At 32.9% G+C, this 21,432-nt stretch overlaps 2 protein-coding genes and 1 long non-coding RNA gene across 3 annotated transcripts; all 3 read right to left on the bottom strand.

The window, feature by feature from the left end:
* Positions 1–2,618: 2,618 nt before the first annotated feature.
* Positions 2,619–5,740, bottom strand: LOC122596651 (protein LSM12 homolog A). The gene is made up of 4 exons (XM_043769264.1): positions 5,385–5,740; positions 5,054–5,134; positions 3,279–3,402; positions 2,619–2,869 (listed from the first exon to the last, which is right to left on the bottom strand). Exons 1-4 carry the CDS (start codon positions 5,669–5,671, stop codon positions 2,834–2,836), a joined length of 528 nt encoding a protein of 175 aa, XP_043625199.1. The 5' UTR covers positions 5,672–5,740; the 3' UTR covers positions 2,619–2,833.
* Positions 5,741–9,092: 3,352 nt separating this feature from the next.
* Positions 9,093–13,621, bottom strand: LOC122596407 (serine/arginine-rich splicing factor RSZ21A-like). The gene is made up of 6 exons (XM_043768978.1): positions 13,490–13,621; positions 13,307–13,412; positions 12,512–12,600; positions 12,084–12,327; positions 11,168–11,302; positions 9,093–10,277 (listed from the first exon to the last, which is right to left on the bottom strand). The coding sequence occupies exons 2-6, from the start codon at positions 13,393–13,395 to the stop codon at positions 10,271–10,273; spliced, it is 564 nt and encodes a 187-aa protein (XP_043624913.1). The 5' UTR covers positions 13,396–13,412; positions 13,490–13,621; the 3' UTR covers positions 9,093–10,270.
* A 3,703-nt stretch (positions 13,622–17,324) lies between these two features.
* On the bottom strand, positions 17,325–17,950 carry LOC122598499. The gene is made up of 2 exons (XR_006323637.1): positions 17,797–17,950; positions 17,325–17,524 (listed from the first exon to the last, which is right to left on the bottom strand). It is a non-coding gene; the product is annotated as an uncharacterized LOC122598499 (long non-coding RNA).
* Between the last annotated feature and the right edge of the window lie 3,482 nt (positions 17,951–21,432).

Genomic DNA, 21,432 nt, shown 5'->3' on the forward strand with positions numbered 1-21,432 from the left:
AAAAAGATGAAGAAAAAGATGGTATGGAAGAAAAAGATGGAGAAGTGAGGAGAGTGGAGAGTGGAAATGGGGTAGAAAAAAAAGGGGGTATGGAGTGATAAAGGAGGAGGGGTAGTCGATGTCTGCCTTTTTGGTAGGTACAAAGATTTAAATACACTGGCAGATGGGGCGAATTTCTTTGATCAGATGGGGCGAATTTCGTCCCTTTTGGGGTCGGTGTCAATAGCCAAAATACCTGGTGTCAATAGTATGCCCCTTAAATTATCTAGTATGCCAAATTATCACTGTCAGAACCTTAAATAACTACTAAAAGTCTTATGTTACTTTTCTGTTACAAAAATATGTACACCCATATACGTAGTAACATAATTTATAAAGAAAACTTGATATAGTATTGGAATATAAAATCATTGTGAACATTACTGAAAGCCATTTATTTTATGTTTAACAATAAAATAACTTTAATCTGTAGATATGCCATATTCCTTTAAGTGACCATATTAAAAATAATATTACTACTAGTCATGACATGATTTCTTATTTTGCACCATACGTACTCCATTAAAATCGGCTTAAAAACTCTACTTTGTTTTGCTTAATAACGTGATTAACACACTGCCAAAGATCCAAAACTCACTTATATCATATAGTGCTTATATACTCAAAATCGAATAGCTCTGTATCTTGCCAATATATATATATGAAAAAAAATTAATGTGGGGTTGTGAACCCCTCACATTCAAATATTTTAATATTTGTTTGTAACTTAAATAAAAGTATGAGCCCTATGATTTTTATGATTAAAAAAACAAAATGTGAGGTGTTCCCCATCTAAGCTTAAATTGGAGACAACCCCATACTTGTTTCCCCTATATATATATATAGGGGTTGGTTAAGATAAGATCTTGACCCTTAGATCATGATAAAATTGATGCACGGAGATTCACATATATATTGATACACGATGATTTGAATGATGCACAATGATTGTTAATGAAGAAAAATCTATTGTTTTATTTATTTTACTTTAATACTTGTTTTATTTTACCTAAAACCTATATATATTTTGATTTTTTTTTTCTTTTACAAAACACATTAACATGCTTAATCGACTTTTGTCGAAGTGATTAATCAATCTATTACGATCACCAGCCTACCCCGCTGAGCACTCAAGGTTTAACTTTTCTACTTTTGGTTTGACGTGTTATTATGATTAACTGCTTAAGGAATGAACGAACGGAGGTTTTCAAAACGAGAGTGTTTTGTGATATCGGAAACATAATATTGAAGGGTAAAGTGACTTATATAGTCACGCATGGGATAGCTAAAAGTCGGCCGAGAACTTCTAGCTAGTTAGTTCAATTGATAAGCCCACATTCAATTTAGAATTTTGAACTCATCTTTTATATCTTTTAAGTTTTCTTAAGGTTTAGTATCTATATTATCTAAGGTGATTATTCTTATTATTATTTTAATCATCAAAATTTTGGGGTATTATAATTCAAATTTGAGACCTCCTGTGAGGAAATATGACTTTTTGCCACTAGATCACTTGGTGATGATTTTGAAACGGAGGAGGTTTACTTGGAGATTGGGAGCCACTTTTTGACTCGGGCATAGCGGCCAAACCAGATTTTATTACACACGGTCAGTTCCTACCCTTTCTTTATCCACACCCAAGATATATGTTTATGACAATTTGAACCTGATATCAGAAACAAGATTCCTTACCATTAAACCACTTAAAAACTGATCTTTGGATTTCCAAAAGTCAAATATTCATTTGTATGTGTAACAAAAAAATTCTAAAGTCAAAATTGTTATCGCTTGTAAATTAAATAAAGTAAGTTTTTTTGGAAAGCTTAAAATTTAGGAAAGATGTCAAAAGTTGTACATACATCAAAACAACGGATTGTTATTAGAATCTTGTATGTATATGACATACAGAATTGTTCCGCATCAAGTTGTTTAAACAGTTTCATGATTTTACAAAATTTAATAATTCAGACTCATCATAGGTTTTTTTTAAACAGCGATGGTGATTGGACTCAGCGGCATGCCTAATCATCGTCCGGTAGAGATCGACCACGTCACCAGCACAGTCAATCCAATGGCATGACTGGCGGTGAAAGTCTCACTACCGTTCTGGAGGAAACTAGCTAAATACTAGAGAAAACTCCAATGTTCCACCTCATTGGCAAAGACTTCTCAATATACCTTTTAAATGTTTTGAACTCGTGAGCAACATTTAGCTGAAAGACATAAGAAACATTAAATGTCCAGTTGGGCTATAGGTTAATGCACTGCCACTATACCTCCAACTCATCCAATGTGTTAATCGTGATTGTGATTATAAACAATTATCAGATCTTTGAGTAAACTGATTTAAGAGGTTTTATACATTAGAAAGACTGAGCACATACCACCTCGTTTGACCTTTTTAATTGATTTAATATTTGGCTTCTACGAGAACAAAAGTTAGCCAAGATTGACCCACGTAAACTACAGTATATGTTTCAAAGCTACCAGCTCACCTCTAAGCACAATCAGATGCATGCTGATCTTGTGTGTAATATTAGTATTAGTATTAGTATTAGTAATATATTCAAGGCCAGTAATTAGCATGAAATCTTGAAGAGTTGAACGTAGAAATTAGTCTCAGAAAATATCCGACTGAATACTATATTACTGATGGGTACAATCAAAGAAAAAACACAAGGCAGCTTATAAAAGTTGAAAGCTTCTGTCAACTCAAACCCAATTTCTGTGGACCATATGGCACAAATCAAAATGATCACCACTTGGTACCTTGTTGTTTCCATCCCCAGGTTCATTAACGAGTTTGCAACCTCCTCCTTTCAAACTCAAGCTGAATTTAGCAACAAAAATAAACACTAAATTAGAAACGCGACGGAGGGCGCAATGGGAGTCGAGTTAAAACAGGTTCAGCGTGTCATTTTAGAACACTCGAGCAGACTAGCAAACAATTGTTTCGTCCATTTATAAATAAAAAATAAAAAAATTATTAGATGTGTTATCTATGATTACAAAAAGAACATTTTTAAAATACGAATATAAATTTTTCATATAACAATTTAGAAGGTTGTATGCATTATAATAGTTTCGGACAACTTTCAACCCACTTGAGCCCATTTTGACATGTTCTCCTTTTAACTAAAAGCCTAAAACACAACCTAAGTTGACTCATTCATAAGTAAATGGGTTAAACCTGCCAACTCTATAGTTATAACTATCCAGAAGGGGATCCCATATCTTACCACTTTTCTCACTCGCTCATTGGCAGCAGGAGTTCCACCGGTAACAGATTCAGCAAGATATGGACTGCTAACACGAACTTCTTTCATCACCACAATCACAGTCTTATCCCAGCGAACGGGCATCCTGATTACAGTAACAAAGATGAGAGCTAAAATAATTTCCACATAGCAGGAATATTTTCAAAAAGACAAGTCATTGATTTGTATTATAATGGTGCGTTTTGTTCAACTTGAATTCCATTCTTCCATATGTTAAAGAAAGAATCAAACGCTAAGATACAGTGAAAATGGAGAGGAGAAGCTAGCAATAATCCTTGTATAATAACATGTGTGAACTCAATCTTTTTAAATTAGAACCATGAGATCGATTTCAGCATGCCTTGCTATTTAGGGATAAAAGGTCTGATAATGTCACAAGAAATTAGCAAATAAGCACAGCATAAATAACTTTAAGTAGTGCAGATACTGAAAAACTCCATTTCAGGGGGGATCTCTATTAAAGAAACTTGAAGGTCTAACTGTCTAAGGCTGTTGATGTCTTGATGATTGCTCTATTTGCCAAAAAAAAAAAAAAAAAACAGAAATCTTCAAAAAGACGAGTCATTAATTTGTATTATCATGGTGCGTTTTGTTCAACTTGAATTCTATTCTTCCATATGCTACAGAAAGAATCAAATGCTAATATACAGAGAGATATGGAGAGGAGTAGCTAACAATAAAATTTGTATAACATGTGTGGACTCAATCTTTTTATATTAGAACCTAGGAGATCGAATTCAGCATGCCTTGCTATTTAGGGATAAAAGGTCTAATGGTATCTCAGAAAATTAGCAAATAAGCACAGCATATATAACTTAAGTAGTTCAGATACTGAAATACTTAATTTAGAGGGGGATCTCTTTTAAAGAAACTTGAAGGCTTAAGGCTGTTGATAATTGCTCTATTTGCAGAAAACAGAAATTTAGGAGAGTGAGTCAACTGTCAAATATAGACAGATATATAAAGAAATTGAGGTAATAGGAGGTTTAATATGTTGCAACTTGCAAGAATATGAGAAACCTTAAGGTCAGGGATTAATCTCTAAATGCAGATGTAACACACGCTCTCTGGTGGATGCGTAACACTACATAACTTATCATTTAAGTAATAAAAAGTGCCATGTGAAAACATTTTAATAAATATGTGGCAACTAATGGGCTATGTCTATTGTGAGAAGGTAGTTAAGATACAAAACGAGCTTTTACAGAGAAGACTTAACCTTATCTTACAAAAATGGGAGAGCTCTTTGTTAGGGACAGACTTAATCACTTTATACTTTCTCTGGACTGCATTTCTATTCTGCATGTCCTCCCACTAAAAGGCTAACAAGATAATGTTCCTAAATGTTTACGTCAAGCTAAAGAGATTAACTCCGGTGCCATTAAAAGCTCACTTCCCATTATTCCTTGTGTAAATAGATACGTCATTTATGTTCTCTATAAGAAGCAAAGTTTAACTCATAAAGTTTTTGCAGTTTCCTCTCTTAATACACTTCAGAATACACGGCTCGCTACACATATAGTGAGTCTAAATGTAGACTATTTCGAGGTCTGAATTAGCATTTAACAATACATGAACTCATGAAGATCTAACACTATATCACACATGATATTCTAGGCTCTACATTGTGCACAAATAATGCACTGAGGATAGATCGAGATATATAACGCATATGCAACACATACACATATCAAGGTAAAGACCAACAAAAAAAACTAGAAAAAAGAGATGCATACGTTTTCGACAAAGCATCAAATATGCTCTGAGCCTCAGCAGTAACACCAACACCAATCCTCTCAACATCTATCTCTGCTTGCCTGCAACAATCCAATAAGAAAAAAAAAAGTCATTTAGGCAATTACGCCTTCTCACAAACACTAAACCAACCCAAATTTCTTCTCAACTAATGCAAATAGAAACCCATAACGACAGACCCACATAAATTTATACTCAAAAACCCAAACTTTATATGAAAATAACATCAATTTTACAAAAAAAAATTACTGAGACATTTTATCAAACACCTGGTGCACATTCAAGAAAAAAAAGGAAAAATTCATCTCATACCTAACAGCAGCATCTTCTTTGGATTGTAAGGAAGTAAGATCAAGATAACATTTGTTAAGATCAAGTGGGTCATCAGATTGGCCCAAAAAGTTGAATTCTTTGATGTAATTAGCTTTAAGCAGCCTAATATTGCGGCGTGATTGTGAGTTTGATTTCAATCCTTCTTGAAGAACAAGAATGTTTGATTGGCGATCAAATGTGATGATTTGGCCTTCAAATTCTTCACCAAAAGTTGTTTTGATTGATAGTAAACACCCAACTGCAAATTCATCTCCTTCAATCGCCATCTTTGAAAAGAATGTGAAAAAAGTGTGAAAGAAAAAAAGTTGGGATTTTTACGAGTGTTGTAGATTGTGAGGAATAGTCATTGGAGTTTTTTTGTTTTCTGTTTTTAACTTTTGTTATATTCTTGGGATTTTCGCACCGGGATGTAACCAACTATGACTCAATGGTTATGTAATGTATTGACCTTTCAAATTGGCTATCTGATGTAAGTACCTTCCATTTTTGTTCTTTTAATGTATACTACCGGTTAACATCTTATTTGTAATCGGTAATGCCACGTTGGACATAAAAAAGAATAGGGATTAAAGCACCGGAGTGTAACCAACTATGGGTGAATGATTATGTAATGTAGTAACCTACGAAAGTGTTAAAATTGATGTAAGAACCTCTCTGTTTTCTTCACTCGATGTATCCTATCGGGTTACTCCGACGACTTTATACTTTGGTCATTTTCTCCGGCTAATTTCCAGCACTATCTTCGGGAACAACATTTTTTTCCGGAGAGAAAATGTGAAAATGTAACTAAATGTCCAACTTCAATCCCGAACACAAATCAACACTAGATATAGATAAATGCATATATACATTTATTGATTTCAGAACACGATTCAATAATAATCATACTCAAACCCTAATCCCCAAATCGGATTGTGTTATGATCACCTCATCATTAACTATAAAGGTCCGGCTATCCCATCCCAACCACAATCAAGATCCAACAACTTTGGTTTACAACGGGGTAAAAGGGGGAGATTTTGACGGAGAATGACGACGGTGGTTGTCAAGGTGGCAGCTAACATTTGTTTATTTTATTGGTGGCAATCAGCGGTGGCACGTGTTTGGATGTGGAGACGGTGGAGAGATGGCCGCACCTAAATGGAAAAAAAAATGAGACCGTTACCACCCACTACAACCTCGTCAGAGTTTAAGACCATCCACTATCCATTTCGTCGGAGTTCATAACCCACAACCGTAACCATGACCGTACAACAGGTCAACCGGTACATGAAAAGTACACAAATGAGAGGTTCTTACATCAGATAGCCAGTTTTAAAGATAACTACATAACATAATCATTCAGTCATAGTTGGTTACACTCTAATGCCATAATCCTTAAGTAAAACTAACATTGTTACTGGCTATCTGTACAACATGTCAACTGATACATTAAAAGAACAAAAATGAAAGGTACTTCCATCAAATAGCCAATTTAAAAGGTCACTACATTACATAACCATTGAGTCATAGTTGGTTACACTCGAGTGCCATAATCCCTATATTCTTTATTAGTTTTATTACAAACGTTTTTTAACCAACCAACCATATACTATATACTGATATACCCCTGCAATGCAGCGGTATAATGTCGTCGACCGATGTGATGGTGACGGGTGATGGGGGTGAGCACTAGTGGCAGTGGCGGTGACGAGTAGTGTAAGTTATTGATGTAAAAAGATATTGTAGTTATTAGGAGTGAAGAGGTAATGTTATAACTTGTAAATTAGTTTCATTAAAGGTATTATAAGTGTTTCAAATAGATAGTATCCATACTTCTATACTATATTACAAGGGAAATTTACTTTTGATTTTCAACAACAACGGTACCCAATCCCGGCATAAGCCGGGGTAAGGGGGGGTATGATGTAGACAAACCTTACCCCTACTCAAAAGTAGAGAGACTGCTTCCAGATCCACCGAAATGAAAGGGACCTCCATCACCGGCGCAACACGCGGGTACCGTTCTCGTTGATATTTCAAGTGGAAATGTTTAAAATAACTATAATACATTCTTAACTCTTAAAATAACTACAATATTTTCTTTTATATCAATTACTTTTATATTAGTAACCACGCCATTATCGCCATCACTGTCACCCCGTTGGCGCCGCCATCTTCATCGCACCACCGCAACATCGCACAGTTTATATGAGTAATGTAGTATACTATAAATAAAAGTCCACTGGATAATTCAATTACCAAGGATGACCTCGTACGTCTTTGTTTTTTTTTTTTAAAGAAAATCACACAAAAAAATTAAGGATTAACCTCAAATAAAACCTAAATGACTCACTACTCCAACTATAGATCATTGGCCGTTTAAATTACAAATGTGATGTTTTCGGTTTTTGTTGCAAAATGATGATTGATGAACATGACTAAGACATATATAAAAGTTTTGTATAGTAAGAAACCCGGACTTCTAAAGAGCACGTTTAGATATAATAATACAAATGTGCTTAAAAGTTAAAACAAAATAATTATAGTCTGGCAACTTTTATTTGTCATTTATGTTTTTTCTATTGTTTCTTATTTTAGATTAGACTTTGGAAAAAAGCTAAACATATTGCACTTCTGATGTAATAATTTTGGATACCTTCGTTTCCTTAACTGTGACGGTAGTGTTGTTTTTTTTCTATTAAGTTTTGTAGAATGTGAAAAAGAAGATAAATTTGACGGTAGTGCAATAGAATGGTAAGCATGACGAGTTAATTTAACTGAATGTGAGAAAAATGATAAATATGGCATTAGTTAGTGTTGTTAAATTTTAATGTGATTTATTAAATTTGTTATTATTTGATTTGACCTTGAAAATAAACTATTAAATGAAAAATGATTTTATCCCAATTAAATGTCATGCATTCAGGTGGTTTAGCTGGGGTTTCTCCTCCTACCAGGTATTGAGGGTGAAAAGGCTCTCTATCGCGGACCAAGCTAAGACGCGGACCCGATTAAGACAACGGAAGCTATATTGATAAGCTATATTGATGATATGATTGATATCATACATAGACGATTAGACATGCAACTTTGCAAGTAGTCGATGCCAAAATCAACAAATTTTGCAGAGTAGGTTTAGAATCATAATTGTTGGTCTAAATTGATGGTCTTCTTCATTTGAGTTTTCTTATCTTAATAATAGCTACAATATGGAATCATCAGTATTCCAATCAATACTTAGAGTTTCGTAGACACATTTTTTGTTCTAGAACAAGTCATCAATATCGCATACAACTATATAAGTTGCTTGCTTCAATTGCCTGGATAGTTGGATACTTGGATCCCATGAATGAATATATATACTTGGATTTACGAACCCAAATTAATACAAAAAAGAACATCTCAAAACTGGGAAAATTGACAACGAAAATACTTGGGTTTGCAAAATTTCTCAACTTCCAAGGCACGTTATACTAAGTCTACAAGTCTATGATCAAAGAAAAATAGGCAAAGCAAACACTTCAGGTTTTGCTTTCCACAAACTCATCTCAAACATTGGGATTAGAGGAGCACATACCAGTTTTTTTTTCACAATTTGAGAAAGGTTTGTAAAGATATTGATTATATAATGTGATTTAGCTTATAATATGTAGTAGAATTTACATCAAAGAGTAGAATTGTGACATTAAAAAGACAAACCAAGAGTGACAGATGCTCAAATACCCCAGTTAATTTGTATTGGAACAGTGGAAAGCACCGACCCAGAGATCTAAAGCATGTATAAACGTTGCCCGAATACAGACTCATATATATATATATAATTACTATAAACCAAGTGACTCTAGATACATTGGCTCACAAACAAAGGTTTGAGCACTTTACCGAAAAGATCCTACAAATTGCACTCATCGAACCACACTGACTACTTTTAAAGCGCTTCCAGGTGGTCCAGAGGTATTATAAAAAACAAACAATTAAATAATATACTGGGTCTAACCTTGTGGCACAAACAACACTCTCAGGTCTTAACTGCAACATGCTTTGTTGCAAATAGGGTAGTGTTGGTGAAAATTGCTCACTGGATAGTGTAGCAGAAATGCAAACCCTGAAGTTCATTATCGAATTTAGCAGTTTGAATGGCGGTTCAAAGTAGAAGTCAAGGACCACACAAGAAGCGACACAAGCTGGCGCAGGGCAGAGACAGAAATGTGATGCTAAACCATGAAGTTTGTAACCAAATTTTGCGGTTTGAAAGGCTGTGAAGTGCATAACCAAACTTTGCAGTTTGAATGGCCATTCAAAGTAGTCACTAATAATCACAAGGACCAAGGACGTGCAGGCGTAGGGCAGGGATGGAGATGTTATGCTAAAACATGAAGTTCATAATTGAAGTTTGCAGTTCGAATACCCTTTCAAAGTAGTCCCTAAGAACCACAAGGAGCAACAAGATGCGGGTATAGTGCAGAGTCTAAGATGAAGGCCGTTTCTCAGGTGATAACCAAACCTCAAAAAAGCAAACAGCAAAATATAGAAAATATGTTCAGAGACCGAAAAATACATAAATCATATTACCATAAATCCAATAAAGCATTGAAAGTAAAAATGAAACAAAAGCCGTTAAGAATATATAGAGTATGAAAAGGACCTCTAATTTTCAGAAAGCTGCAAAGAGCAAGCCGTAGAGTCGCAAGCAACCCCTTTTGGCCGCCAGAAAGTGCAGTCCCACAACAAATGCCAGGTCCAACACACCATAATGTCATGATATATGAATATAATAGACCTACCGCAGTTTGTTCACATAGCTTATCACGAAAAGTACTAATGCGGAGCTATCCTATTATCATTCAGCACTGTCCAGCAACCCAGCCCTTCTTCAATCCATCCTAGATTCTGAAAACATACAGTTGTATAAGCAATTCAGCATTATGTAAGACTAAAAACACGTCCCATTTTCAACAAAACAAATGCTTTAAGCTTGCTTAAATGTCACTTCTACATAACAAAAATACATAAGATACTTCATGTCTTCACTTAAGAACCAAAAGTTTTCACAAAAATGTAGGGACTAGAGCATTAATGTCAAAATATGAATATCATATTATATGGTGTATATAACTTATATAGATAACAAGAGAAAAGTGCGGGTGGTGCTATCACACGCCTAAGTTGGGTGAAATACCCCCCTCACATGTTAACTTTTGGATAAATTTTTGTCCAAAAAACAAATATCACATGTTCATTTTGAAAATGTATTAAAAATATAGCATGCGAGGGGGTTTTCACCTAACTTAGGTGTGTAACACCACCACCTTCACCTCCCTCCATATAACAAACATATAGTTTTATTTATATTATAATCCTGAAATATTATGTACCTTTGATTTATATAAGTACACAACACATAATAATATGAGAAACAAATAATAAAAATAAATACAAAATACTACATAAATGGAAAGATTAGTCACCGCCTAGCAGCGACTCAAGTAACGCCAGCACCTGAGTAGCGCTTAGCCTATTTCTCTCGCGCCAAAAGCAAGCCTTGGCAGCGACTTTTTAAAACCGAGGTAGTAATATCATTTTTAAAATCTTATAAGGCAGTAACTACTGTCACCGCCTAGCAGCCGACCAAGGACATTTTGACCCATGCATAAATGAACTGGTTAACCAACCCAGGGTACTCAACCCCCCAAAGCACCACTATTATCCCCCATAGCTATAACCAAATAAGATAATAATGGAAATAAAGTAAAGTTGCACATAAAAGGTTCAAAGAATACCCGTTTCCATATGGTGAATCACGTCGAGCACGGCGATATAGAGGTGACCTGCTGTAGCTACGGCCTCTGCGAGGTGATATGCTACGACGAGGTGGAGACCTTCTGCCACGAGGGCTATAACGTGGGCTATAGCTCCTATTAAAGAAAAAAGTAAGAGCCACAAGCACAATGTCAAAATCACAATAGGAAAGGTTCATACAACACTAAACTAATTTTATCATTCATGCCAGCTATTATAATAAGCACAATACAAGAGTTACTTGGCTAATCATGTTGAACATACATTATCTATTACTCCGTATTTACATATATTATTGATACCAGGCATGGAAAAGTACAACTCAAACTCAATGCATCATGGTAATTTAATTGATGCAAAAGAGCTGATGTGATCAATTAACATACAGCCGCATAATCCCCATAGCCACTTAAATGGAATGGCTACAGGAACGATTAAAAAGTATTTTAAACTTTGTTACACGAGGATTATAGACTGATGTCATCAGTTAATATCCAGATGGAGAAAGTTGACAGAAATTTATCAGTTTCAGACAGCCAAAGACCCCAACAATCCCATGCAGCATGTGGTGACCTAAGACAAATCAAAGACCTTTAAAAGAATAATGCAAGATGTGTTTCTCATCTGCTCATGCACATATTGCTTTTGTTAGCAAAGCCACACATCTGCTAAGAATATCACAAACTTCTGTAGCAGAATAGCAGAAATGCAACTCTATATCATCTCCTATAGTCGACGCATAGACATGCCTAATATATAATACACGACAATTATCATTGATAATACCATAAGTCATACGGCTTCAAAAATTGCTTACCCAAACACCCCCTAAAAATACCAAACATAGAAAAAGAATCAATCTTAGGCACATAAGAAGAAGAGATATTTCCTACTTACCGGCGGCCATAACTTGGACTCCTTCGCCGTCTAGGACTAGGGCTACGACGACGCCCACTTCCTAATCCACGTGGACCAACACGTAAACGACACTCACGAGCAAAATGCCCTGGTTCACCACATTCATAACACTTCAGATCATCACCACCACCACGTCCACCACGACCACCAACACCTCCGCGCGGACGGCCACCTCCATCTCCTTTAGAATTGTGAGAGAGCTCCACACGCCATCCATTCTTCCCTGATAGCATCAAGATACAGTTGTCATGGCGTAAACTAACGACATAATGTATTAACCATATATAATTTCAATAACAAATAAAGCGTACTGCAGATAAAGCTAATGAATTCTGCAAAAGATAACCAGAAAAGAGACTTCAAAAAAGAAACCCGGTGATATTAACCATCAAAGTATTGGTACTTACCATCCAGTGCACGAATAGCATCTAGTGCATCCCTGCGATCATCAAACTCGACAAATGCATAACCTGGCGGCCTTCTCGCAACCCACACACTGCAGTTTTCAGTTATCATTAGCTACCCTATCTTTACATATTATAAAATGATCAACTAATAACCCAAAATAACATCCAAGATAGAAATTTATGTAACCATACTTCAACATGATACTAATTTATGCAGTAAATAGTAATACTTGATTGCATTTGTTGTTTATTTATATATAAATCAGTTTAAAAAAAACTGAAACTTGGATACATATATACTTCATTGGTCACGTTCGTCCATTTACCTTCAGCACGCTGTTAATTACGTACTACTTATTAGCATATTTTGTTGTTGGTTCGTATTATTGATTACATAATGTAATAAAACAAGTATTTATTATTAAGCGAACCACACATACAGAGCAAATATAGAAGCAAAGTGTTTATGTTCGTTAGTTAATTCAGTTAAAAATGAACGAATACAAACACAAATTATCCTACGTTTGTCGAGTCGCATGTGGTCGTTTGTTTGTTAAGTTAAATTCAATTGTTAATACACAAACAGCGTGTACAGCTCGTATTTTAGTGATATACATATTGTAAGCAGATTTTGAGCTTATATATAATTCAATTTCCCAAAAAAAAAATACACCAAGTAAACAATTAATCATTCAATTTCAAACAAAATATAGATATATCTAAAAAAAACTCAAACTTTAGCAATTAAAATTGTTGAAAATCATAATTACTGTATATATATAAGAACAAGCTTACTTGCGTAAAACACCGTAAACACGAAATTCATCTTCAATTTCTCGCTCAGTAACTCGTGGATCTAAATTCCCGACATATACACGAGACATTTTTTTCTTTGTTTCACCTATATATAATTAGAATAAATAAAAAGGATGAAATTAGTAAGAAATAATTGAAATTTGAAGGGGAATTGTGATTTACCTTAATGTAAGGGAATGAATTTGAAGGCGATTGTTAAGAAGCAATTAAAGGAAAACCCTAATTTTTGGTGAGAATGACAAGGAATGAATGGAATTCCCAAACTAGAGTCTTTCTAATTGCGTGAGGGACTTGTTTTAGGGCTGTTGCATGGGCTTCTCTTTTTCTTCTTTTTTTTTTTTGGGCTATGAATTACTGTATATGTGAAATGGGTATGAAGAAAAAGCGAATAAACTTAGTTGTATTTTTTACTCGACTCGAATACATAATTTTTTTACTCGTGACTTGTAGCGTGACTTGACTCATAATTTTAAGTATTACATAATATAACATATTCAATAGTTTTTACATAAACCTAAAACTTATCTCTAAAAACGCAATAAATTTATCAAAACTACATAGATAACACAAAATAATCTAACAAATTAAGTATAATATAATATATTATATATAACCATAGTATCAAATTACATTAATTATAAGTTTGCGACTCATGACTTGGTAAAAGTTCACACCGCGACTTGTAAGAGTTTGGAAAAAACGAGTCACTTGACGAGTCGACTCGTTTTTGGTATAAATTGACTCGACTCATAAGAGTTTAACAACTATGTCAAAAACAACAACAATAAATTATAAACCCCTGTTGCATCACCCTATTCCCGAGCTGATAGGGAATTATCATTAATGAATTTAATTAGAAATTTAATTTGTGGATAATCTTTATAAGTTAAAAATTAAAATAATTTAATTTGTAATTCACGTCGTTAAAAAAAAAGAAAAAAATGTTATAAACGTTTTATGATATACAACAAGACCAAATCCCTATATGCGGAATATGGGAGAGATGAGTTGTAATTTATCTTGTCTCAACCAATATAAAAAGATTGGTTGCAGCCTTCCAAAATATCCTCCGACCATAAGAGTAAAAGCAAAAGGGTTGTATAAAACATTTTAGAGTTAAGTACTTTTTTCGTCCCTGTGGTTTATCATTTTATCACTTTTCATCCTCGCCATTAACTTTTGGCTAAAATCATCCCCGTGGTTTGCATTTCGTCCATACCGTTATAACTTTGCCGTTAACCCCCTCACATGCAAGTCACGTGAGGGGCATTTTCGTCTTTTCACCCATTTAAGTGCAAAAATTGTCCTTGTGGTTTCTCATTTTTGCATTTTTCATCCTTTCCGTTAAAAAAAAATAAAAAATAATGGTAACAACTTATCCAAACAAACACAAATACTTATATATACATATATATATTTGAGAATCTACTCAATCACCTCCAAATGCAAACGCGTATATACAATGTTTTAAATACAAGTATATACCGGTCGGTGTTACCGGCAATACCGGTATGGGGGTGGTACTCCGGTACAACTATTTCTGGCATTTTTGATATTTTTCGGTAATACCGTTCCGGTGTTCTCATTTTTTATTTTTTTGAATTTTTTTAAAAATTTTTGTGTAATATTTTAATATTATATTTTTTTAATTTTTGAACTTTAAAACTTATACTTTATAATAAAGTACCTATTTGGTATTTTTGTATTTTTTGAGTGAATAGTAATTATATTTTGACAATTGAGTTAAATTATAGTAAATTTTATAACATTTTTATAAATTAAATTAAATTAGTCGTACCGCTGGTGTTAAATTACATCTTCATATGTATGTATATATAGGTTTTTGATTTGATTTTGTTTTGGTTTTTGATTAAATTTTTGTTTGGAGGTTTGTTAAAGATAAGGATGAAAAATGCAAAAACGATAAACCATAAGGACGAATTTTGCACTTAAGATGGATGAAAAGACATAAATGCCCCTGGGTTAACGGATCAAGGACGAAATGCAAACCACGAGGATGATTTTAGCCAAAAGTTAACGGCGATGACGAAAAGTGATAAAACGACAAACCACAGGGACGAAAAAAGTACTTAACTCAACATTTTATGATATATTTATCATAAATTGTACCTATCATAAATTATGGTATATAAGGTTGCAACAAGTCTTGTCATCATCATAGGTGGTTCAATAGTATTATGAAACTAGACAATCGCTTTAAACCCTAAAAGATCTAAGACCTCAATATTTTGTCACTCGACTTAGTGTTTGGACTTTTGAATAACTGTCATTTTTGCATACCCATATTGGTTTTTTGTATCAGTATCTACATATTTTTATTATTAAGAGTTCAATAATTATGCTAATAAACTAAGCCCTTAAAGAAACCCTAAGTCCAAACTGGTCATCATGATAGCATGGGACATGGGTTGCACCAGGAATTAGCATCACTTCAATTTATAACAGAAGCAACATGATCATATAATGTTGTGTGTGAATGTGGCATACTAACAACTTGTCGACTTCTAATGCTTAATAATAAGCGCAATTTAAATACGATTGATAAACTAACTTAAAAAATATATAAAGCATTATAAGTTAGTTATTACAGAAAAAATAAATAAATTATATGAGCTTATTGAGTTTTTATAACGTCAAAATCTTGATTTTGAAAAACCCATATTTAATGTCATATGTTTCTTATACTTACAAGCATTATACTCGGGCAATGCAGCGACGAGCCAGCGATGAAGGTGGTGTGATAGCGGCGACGGATGGTGTAGTGGCGACATCAATTGGTGTAGGTAAAGATATTTGATTTGAAATGGGTTAGTAAAGATATTTTATAATATAATGGACTTATAGTGTAATACTGTAATTTTATATTATGGTGGTGATTTAATTCATTAAGGGTGTTTTGGTCAATTTGCATATTCTATTTTTTAATAAACTTTCAACATAGGCTTTTAATTTTTATATAGTAGTATAGATATTGTTTAGCGCCGGCACCACCACTACCATTTGTCCGAGTATTGTGATAGATAACCAAAAGATTATCTTTGAGTCAATAAACAATATAAATAATAGGCAACAATGCCACATAGATATGATCTGATTTGAGATATACCCAAATCTTTCTGCATTGGCAAACATTATCCCATAAACATTGCATAATGTAATGTTTAAAGTCAAAAGTGTCGGCTTAGGAAAATATGATTCTGAAATCTGAATTATGCAATCTATAAAAGGGGCCTTTGATGATGTTGAAAGGCCTACTACTTAATTGTCCCAAATTTAAGAGCATATATTTCCAGAGTGAAGATGTAATTGTCCAGCATATGATATTTTTACTTCTTAAATTTGATTAGATATATATCTAACAAATTTGTCAGCTGATGTTCTATTCATTTTTTATTTATTTATTTTTGTTTAATCGTTGCCCGGCCATGATTTAAACCAAACGACCTAGCTATATCTTGACATCGAAACATTGATATCGGGACAACTATCTGCTTTTTCGCCAACCATTTAACACACGTTCACATGACGCCAGTGTTGTTGCCTTCGACACCATCCACACAGCCTTCCTATACTACAAGTACTCTTATCATGGAATTTTGGTACATGGATCTAAATTGATTTTATCATACATGATAATTGATGGGTTTTTTATGATGGTTGAACTCATGACATATACACCCTGAGATAAATTTGCACCAAATTTCCGTACTACATCTAAAAAGATAGGTTCAATTGTTTAAAGGATCTAAAAAACATTTATAATATTTTTTTCAATAATAATAGGTATAAGGTATGTGTTTCATTTTTAACGATTTAAGTAACGTAGTATATATATATATGATAATATGAAAATATCTAAATTCTTGAAAACATCCAAATTGGTTTTGATTAGACTCGTTGCTACTGCTCCATTTCATTTATAAATCCGTTTCACGAATATTTTTATAGTCGAGAGATATGTATTGGCTCAGTTGTGTAGATTCATATACGGAATAATTTTTTGAGATTAAAAAACATGAGATGTTCGAAAAATTAGTTATTCCTGCTAGACGTATTTTAAGATGTTGAATGGACATTATTCTGATTTCCCACGGATGGCGCCACTTGACGAAGGAAAATTGTACTCCTTCTCTTGATGAGGCAGTCGGTCCGTCTGAACTTGGTCCAACGTGCTACCTGTGACAAAGAAAGCACACCGTTAGCCTCGTCAAAAGAGGAGGAAGGTTCCTCTTTTGACCAAACTCGAGCGTGAGAATAAGTATGGGTTTTTCGTAAGGTAATTGATAATCGAGAGAGATCGAGAGAGAGAGAGAGAGAGAGAGAGAGAGAGAGAGTTGTGAATGTAATAAATGAGGATCCGAAGCCCCCTATTTATAGTACCCATGTTGAATAATAGAGTGCTTCGACTTGAGGGTGGTTCATCACCCGGGTAATAGGCTGACACTTACCTTATCACATTTGTATTCGTTGGACAACAACAAGCCCTTTTGTGAGTTGGTCTCCACTATACATTCTGATGAGTTACTTTGGTTTGTTCGTTGATTCATTCGTTTGTTGGTTCATCATGCTAATTCATCCTTTGGGTTGGTCCATCCTATGGGTTGATCCATCATATTGGTCTATACACCTTCATATATATATAGAGAGAGAGAGAAAAAAAGAGAAATATATAATTTTTCGATATTACTCAGCATCTCACACTTTACTTGACAATGACACAATCCAATGACCACCTCAATTTTTGTCAAACCAACACAATAATGGGACGGTATTATGGCTAACGGCTGTAAATATTTGTTTTGTTGTATTGCATCATAACTGTGATTAACGCGGTGTTCGTAAGTTGCATGTAAACTTTTGTATGATTTACACAAGAACATTATTATGATTATTATATCATTAGAGATGTGTTGTTAAATCATTATCACACATTCACACACACAAACACCGTATTGTAATTAGTTAGTTGAAGCTTTGTTTGATTATATCCAAATGCTATGCGCCAAACATGTTTTTGTTAATCGAATTGTATTTCCAACTTCACGAACTTGTTTTTTTATTTCCAATATTAATTAATTTTAATTTTATGTTGTACGATTGATTAATTATAACAATCATATAGAAGCCTTGGCTAGCTACCTGAAAACTCTTTGAATAAGCATTTTCTGAAATAAATTCATAACTTTTAGCTCTCATTAAATTTCCATGACCCATTATCAAACACACCCTTAATACTTCTATTGTTTAAACTTTATAGCTATTATTATGACAAATGTTTTATAAATAGCTCTATGATATAAAGTTAAGCTATGTTGTTTATTCAAATTCAAATAGGATCTGTATCCCTAAAACTGATCTCAATTGATCAACTACTAAACAATATTCCGATCAATTTTAGATTATATTCAATGAAGTCATTATTTTTATTTATAAAATATACAATTATATTTTAGCCAATTAATAAGTTATTCATTATTGATAATTTCTAAGATTCATTATTGATTAACTTTTCTTGCGGAAAATTGAAACAATATAATTATAAACTTATAAATTTTTTTCTAGTTAAAACAAACATTTAGTCAGTTATAAACGCTTTAAAATCTAATTATCTTCGATTTAATGCATAACGACCATTTTCATTGTAAATTATCACTCTCATTGTTGCATTGTCTTATGACATGACACGATTATCATTCTACTTTATTTTTAAACAATTAGTCGGTATTCGACATCAGAAATACTTTACCGTATAATTGTGAAGCTCTGCACGTACTATAGACTACAAGTTGTAGACCATAAGCCGTTACATGTGATTTAGGAGAAAAAACCCACAAACTTGTCACTCTTAAGAGTCGAATCTAAGATTTATGAGAAAAACCCGGAATACATCTGGCAGTTGAGCTATTTTTATCCGTCAATTGAGCTATCATAAAACAATTTGGATGGGTTCATTATTCACTTAATAATCAAAAGTAAACTATCATTAAAGAGCATTAAAATATCAATAATCCATTTTGTTGTGTGGGCACCACAGTAGAGAAATGGATATGTTTTTTTTTTTGAAAATTAGAAATGGATATGTATGAAGCCCGTATCTTATTCATTTCACACACGCCACTTCTTTCCAGAACCGACTACCGATAAATGCGGCTCTTTGGATAACGTCGGGCCCTCCTTTTCCAAAATACATTACTCCTACTATTGTACCCTCACCTCTTCACTTCTTGATAAGACTCCATCATGGGTCCTACTTCCAGTTGTTACTCACATGTCTGTCACGTGCTATATTCTGATATGGCATACCCTTAACCTTAATCAAAAACCCCACTTATTTAAAACTGACAAAAATAAAGTGGAAAAGTTGACTTAAGAAAGGTATCTTGTGACCTGTCAAAATTTTAGTGGATGTTGTGTGTGAGGTCCATGTTGGCATAGTTAGTGGTGGGACACGTGGATTTAGTTTGAGTAATTAATATCCGAACAAAATAAAGTGGGTGGATGTGGAAAATTGTATGAGGCTATGAGCCATAGGGTGGATATTAGATTAAAAAAATAAAAAATATACACGCCTTAATTTTGAGGTGAATTTACTTTGATGCCATTGAATAGAAACTGTGGAATTTTCATTTTTTTTTTCTTATATGAGATGATAAACAAAACCGTTAGGATTATGTTTAATATATTATTATATATGCCGTTAAAAAAAAAAATACATTATTATATGTATAAATGTTTTCTCACATTGAAAATAACCACCTCCTATATTTATGGATTGATATCAAATATATAACTTTATATGCACATAATAACCTATGAAATATTGCTCCCAAGGATATGTTTATCTTTTTTTTATTATTTATTTTTTGTTAGACTTTTGAATTTTATTTTATTATCTTTATTATTATCTTCATACTATTTAATTCATTTAAGATCTAAAGTTAGTGTTTACTTTTATCCTAATACATTCATTTTTTCCAACCAGTTCAATATTGTCCTGATACATTCATTTTTTCCAACCAGTTCAATATATATATATATATACATACAAAATACATTTTCAATTTTTTTATTTATCTACATTTATATCTTACAAGATAATAAAGATGTTAACTAATATTTAATTACAATAACAAACAACTATTAGTAAATTAATAAGAAAGGTTAGATGGTAACAAAAGACAATCATTCGTAAATGAAAATGAATTGTCCTTAACAAATGAAAACTATTTTAATCTTAATCTTAATCATAATCTTAATCTTAATATATATTAAAAGCCAGTTGACATAACTTCAATTAATCAATTACAACCCTCAAATTCTCAAAATTGATTAAATCGGCACATGTCTAAATTAATTTACATTTTTTTGTTTTCATCATCAATTTACACTTTAACCCCAATTAAAAAATATTAATTTATACTTTTTAGTTTTTCATCACCAATTTACACTTAAATTCAATTAAAAATAATTAATTTACAATTTTTGGTTTTTCATCAACAATTTACACTTTAACCCAATTTAAAAATAGTTAAGTTACCCTTTTTGATTTTTTCATCACCAATTTACACTTAAAAATAATTATTTACAATTTTTGGTTTTTCATTACCAATTTACACTTTCACCCAATTTAAAAACAATTAATGTACACTTTTCGGTTTTATTAATAATATAAAATCTAACAACATAGTGGACCAAGATATTATGCCGGAACTCACAAACACTTCAGCCAAATAATCATTAAAATGATATTGAATTCCGTCAAGTTCCATGAAAACATGTAAAACAAACATGATCTAAATATATGAATAAATGGTTTTTTTGGTAAATATATTGATAATTGGATTTTGGCACAAAATATTTCATAAAAAAAAGTATCATTTCGTTAAACTGAATAAAAGATATACAACTTTATTAGGATTTGGTTTAATTTTGTGACTGGGATGAGAAAGTCTTATCCAAAACTTAATTTCACACTAAACATTGTGAATTAAAAAATAAAAAATTTAAAAAAATAGAACCTTTGAATATTTGAACTTTAAAGAATATTAAAAACGCGTTTAATTGCAAAATATGAAATTTAGTTT

The sequence above is a fragment of the Erigeron canadensis genome, chromosome 4 (genome assembly GCF_010389155.1).
Source record: "Erigeron canadensis isolate Cc75 chromosome 4, C_canadensis_v1, whole genome shotgun sequence".
Classification (NCBI taxonomy): domain Eukaryota; kingdom Viridiplantae; phylum Streptophyta; class Magnoliopsida; order Asterales; family Asteraceae; genus Erigeron; species Erigeron canadensis.

Bases quoted from the DNA above. Each gene is read 5' to 3' on its own strand.
- LOC122596407 (XM_043768978.1), bottom strand. From the start codon at position 13,395: ATGTCTCGTGTATATGTCGGGAATTTAGATCCACGAGTTACTGAGCGA. The intron at 12,601-13,306 runs GTAAGCTTGTTC...TGAAAACTGCAG, and splicing joins GTTTACGGTGTTTTACGCAA to TGTGTGGGTTGCGAGAAGGC. The intron at 12,328-12,511 runs GTAAGTACCAAT...TGATGCTATCAG, and splicing joins TGCTATTCGTGCACTGGATG to GGAAGAATGGATGGCGTGTG.
- LOC122596651 (XM_043769264.1), bottom strand. From the start codon at position 5,671: ATGGCGATTGAAGGAGATGAATTTGCAGTTGGGTGTTTACTATCAATC. The intron at 5,135-5,384 runs GTATGAGATGAA...GGATTGTTGCAG, and splicing joins AAAGAAGATGCTGCTGTTAG to GCAAGCAGAGATAGATGTTG. The intron at 3,403-5,053 runs GTATGCATCTCT...TACTGTAATCAG, and splicing joins TTTGATGCTTTGTCGAAAAC to GATGCCCGTTCGCTGGGATA.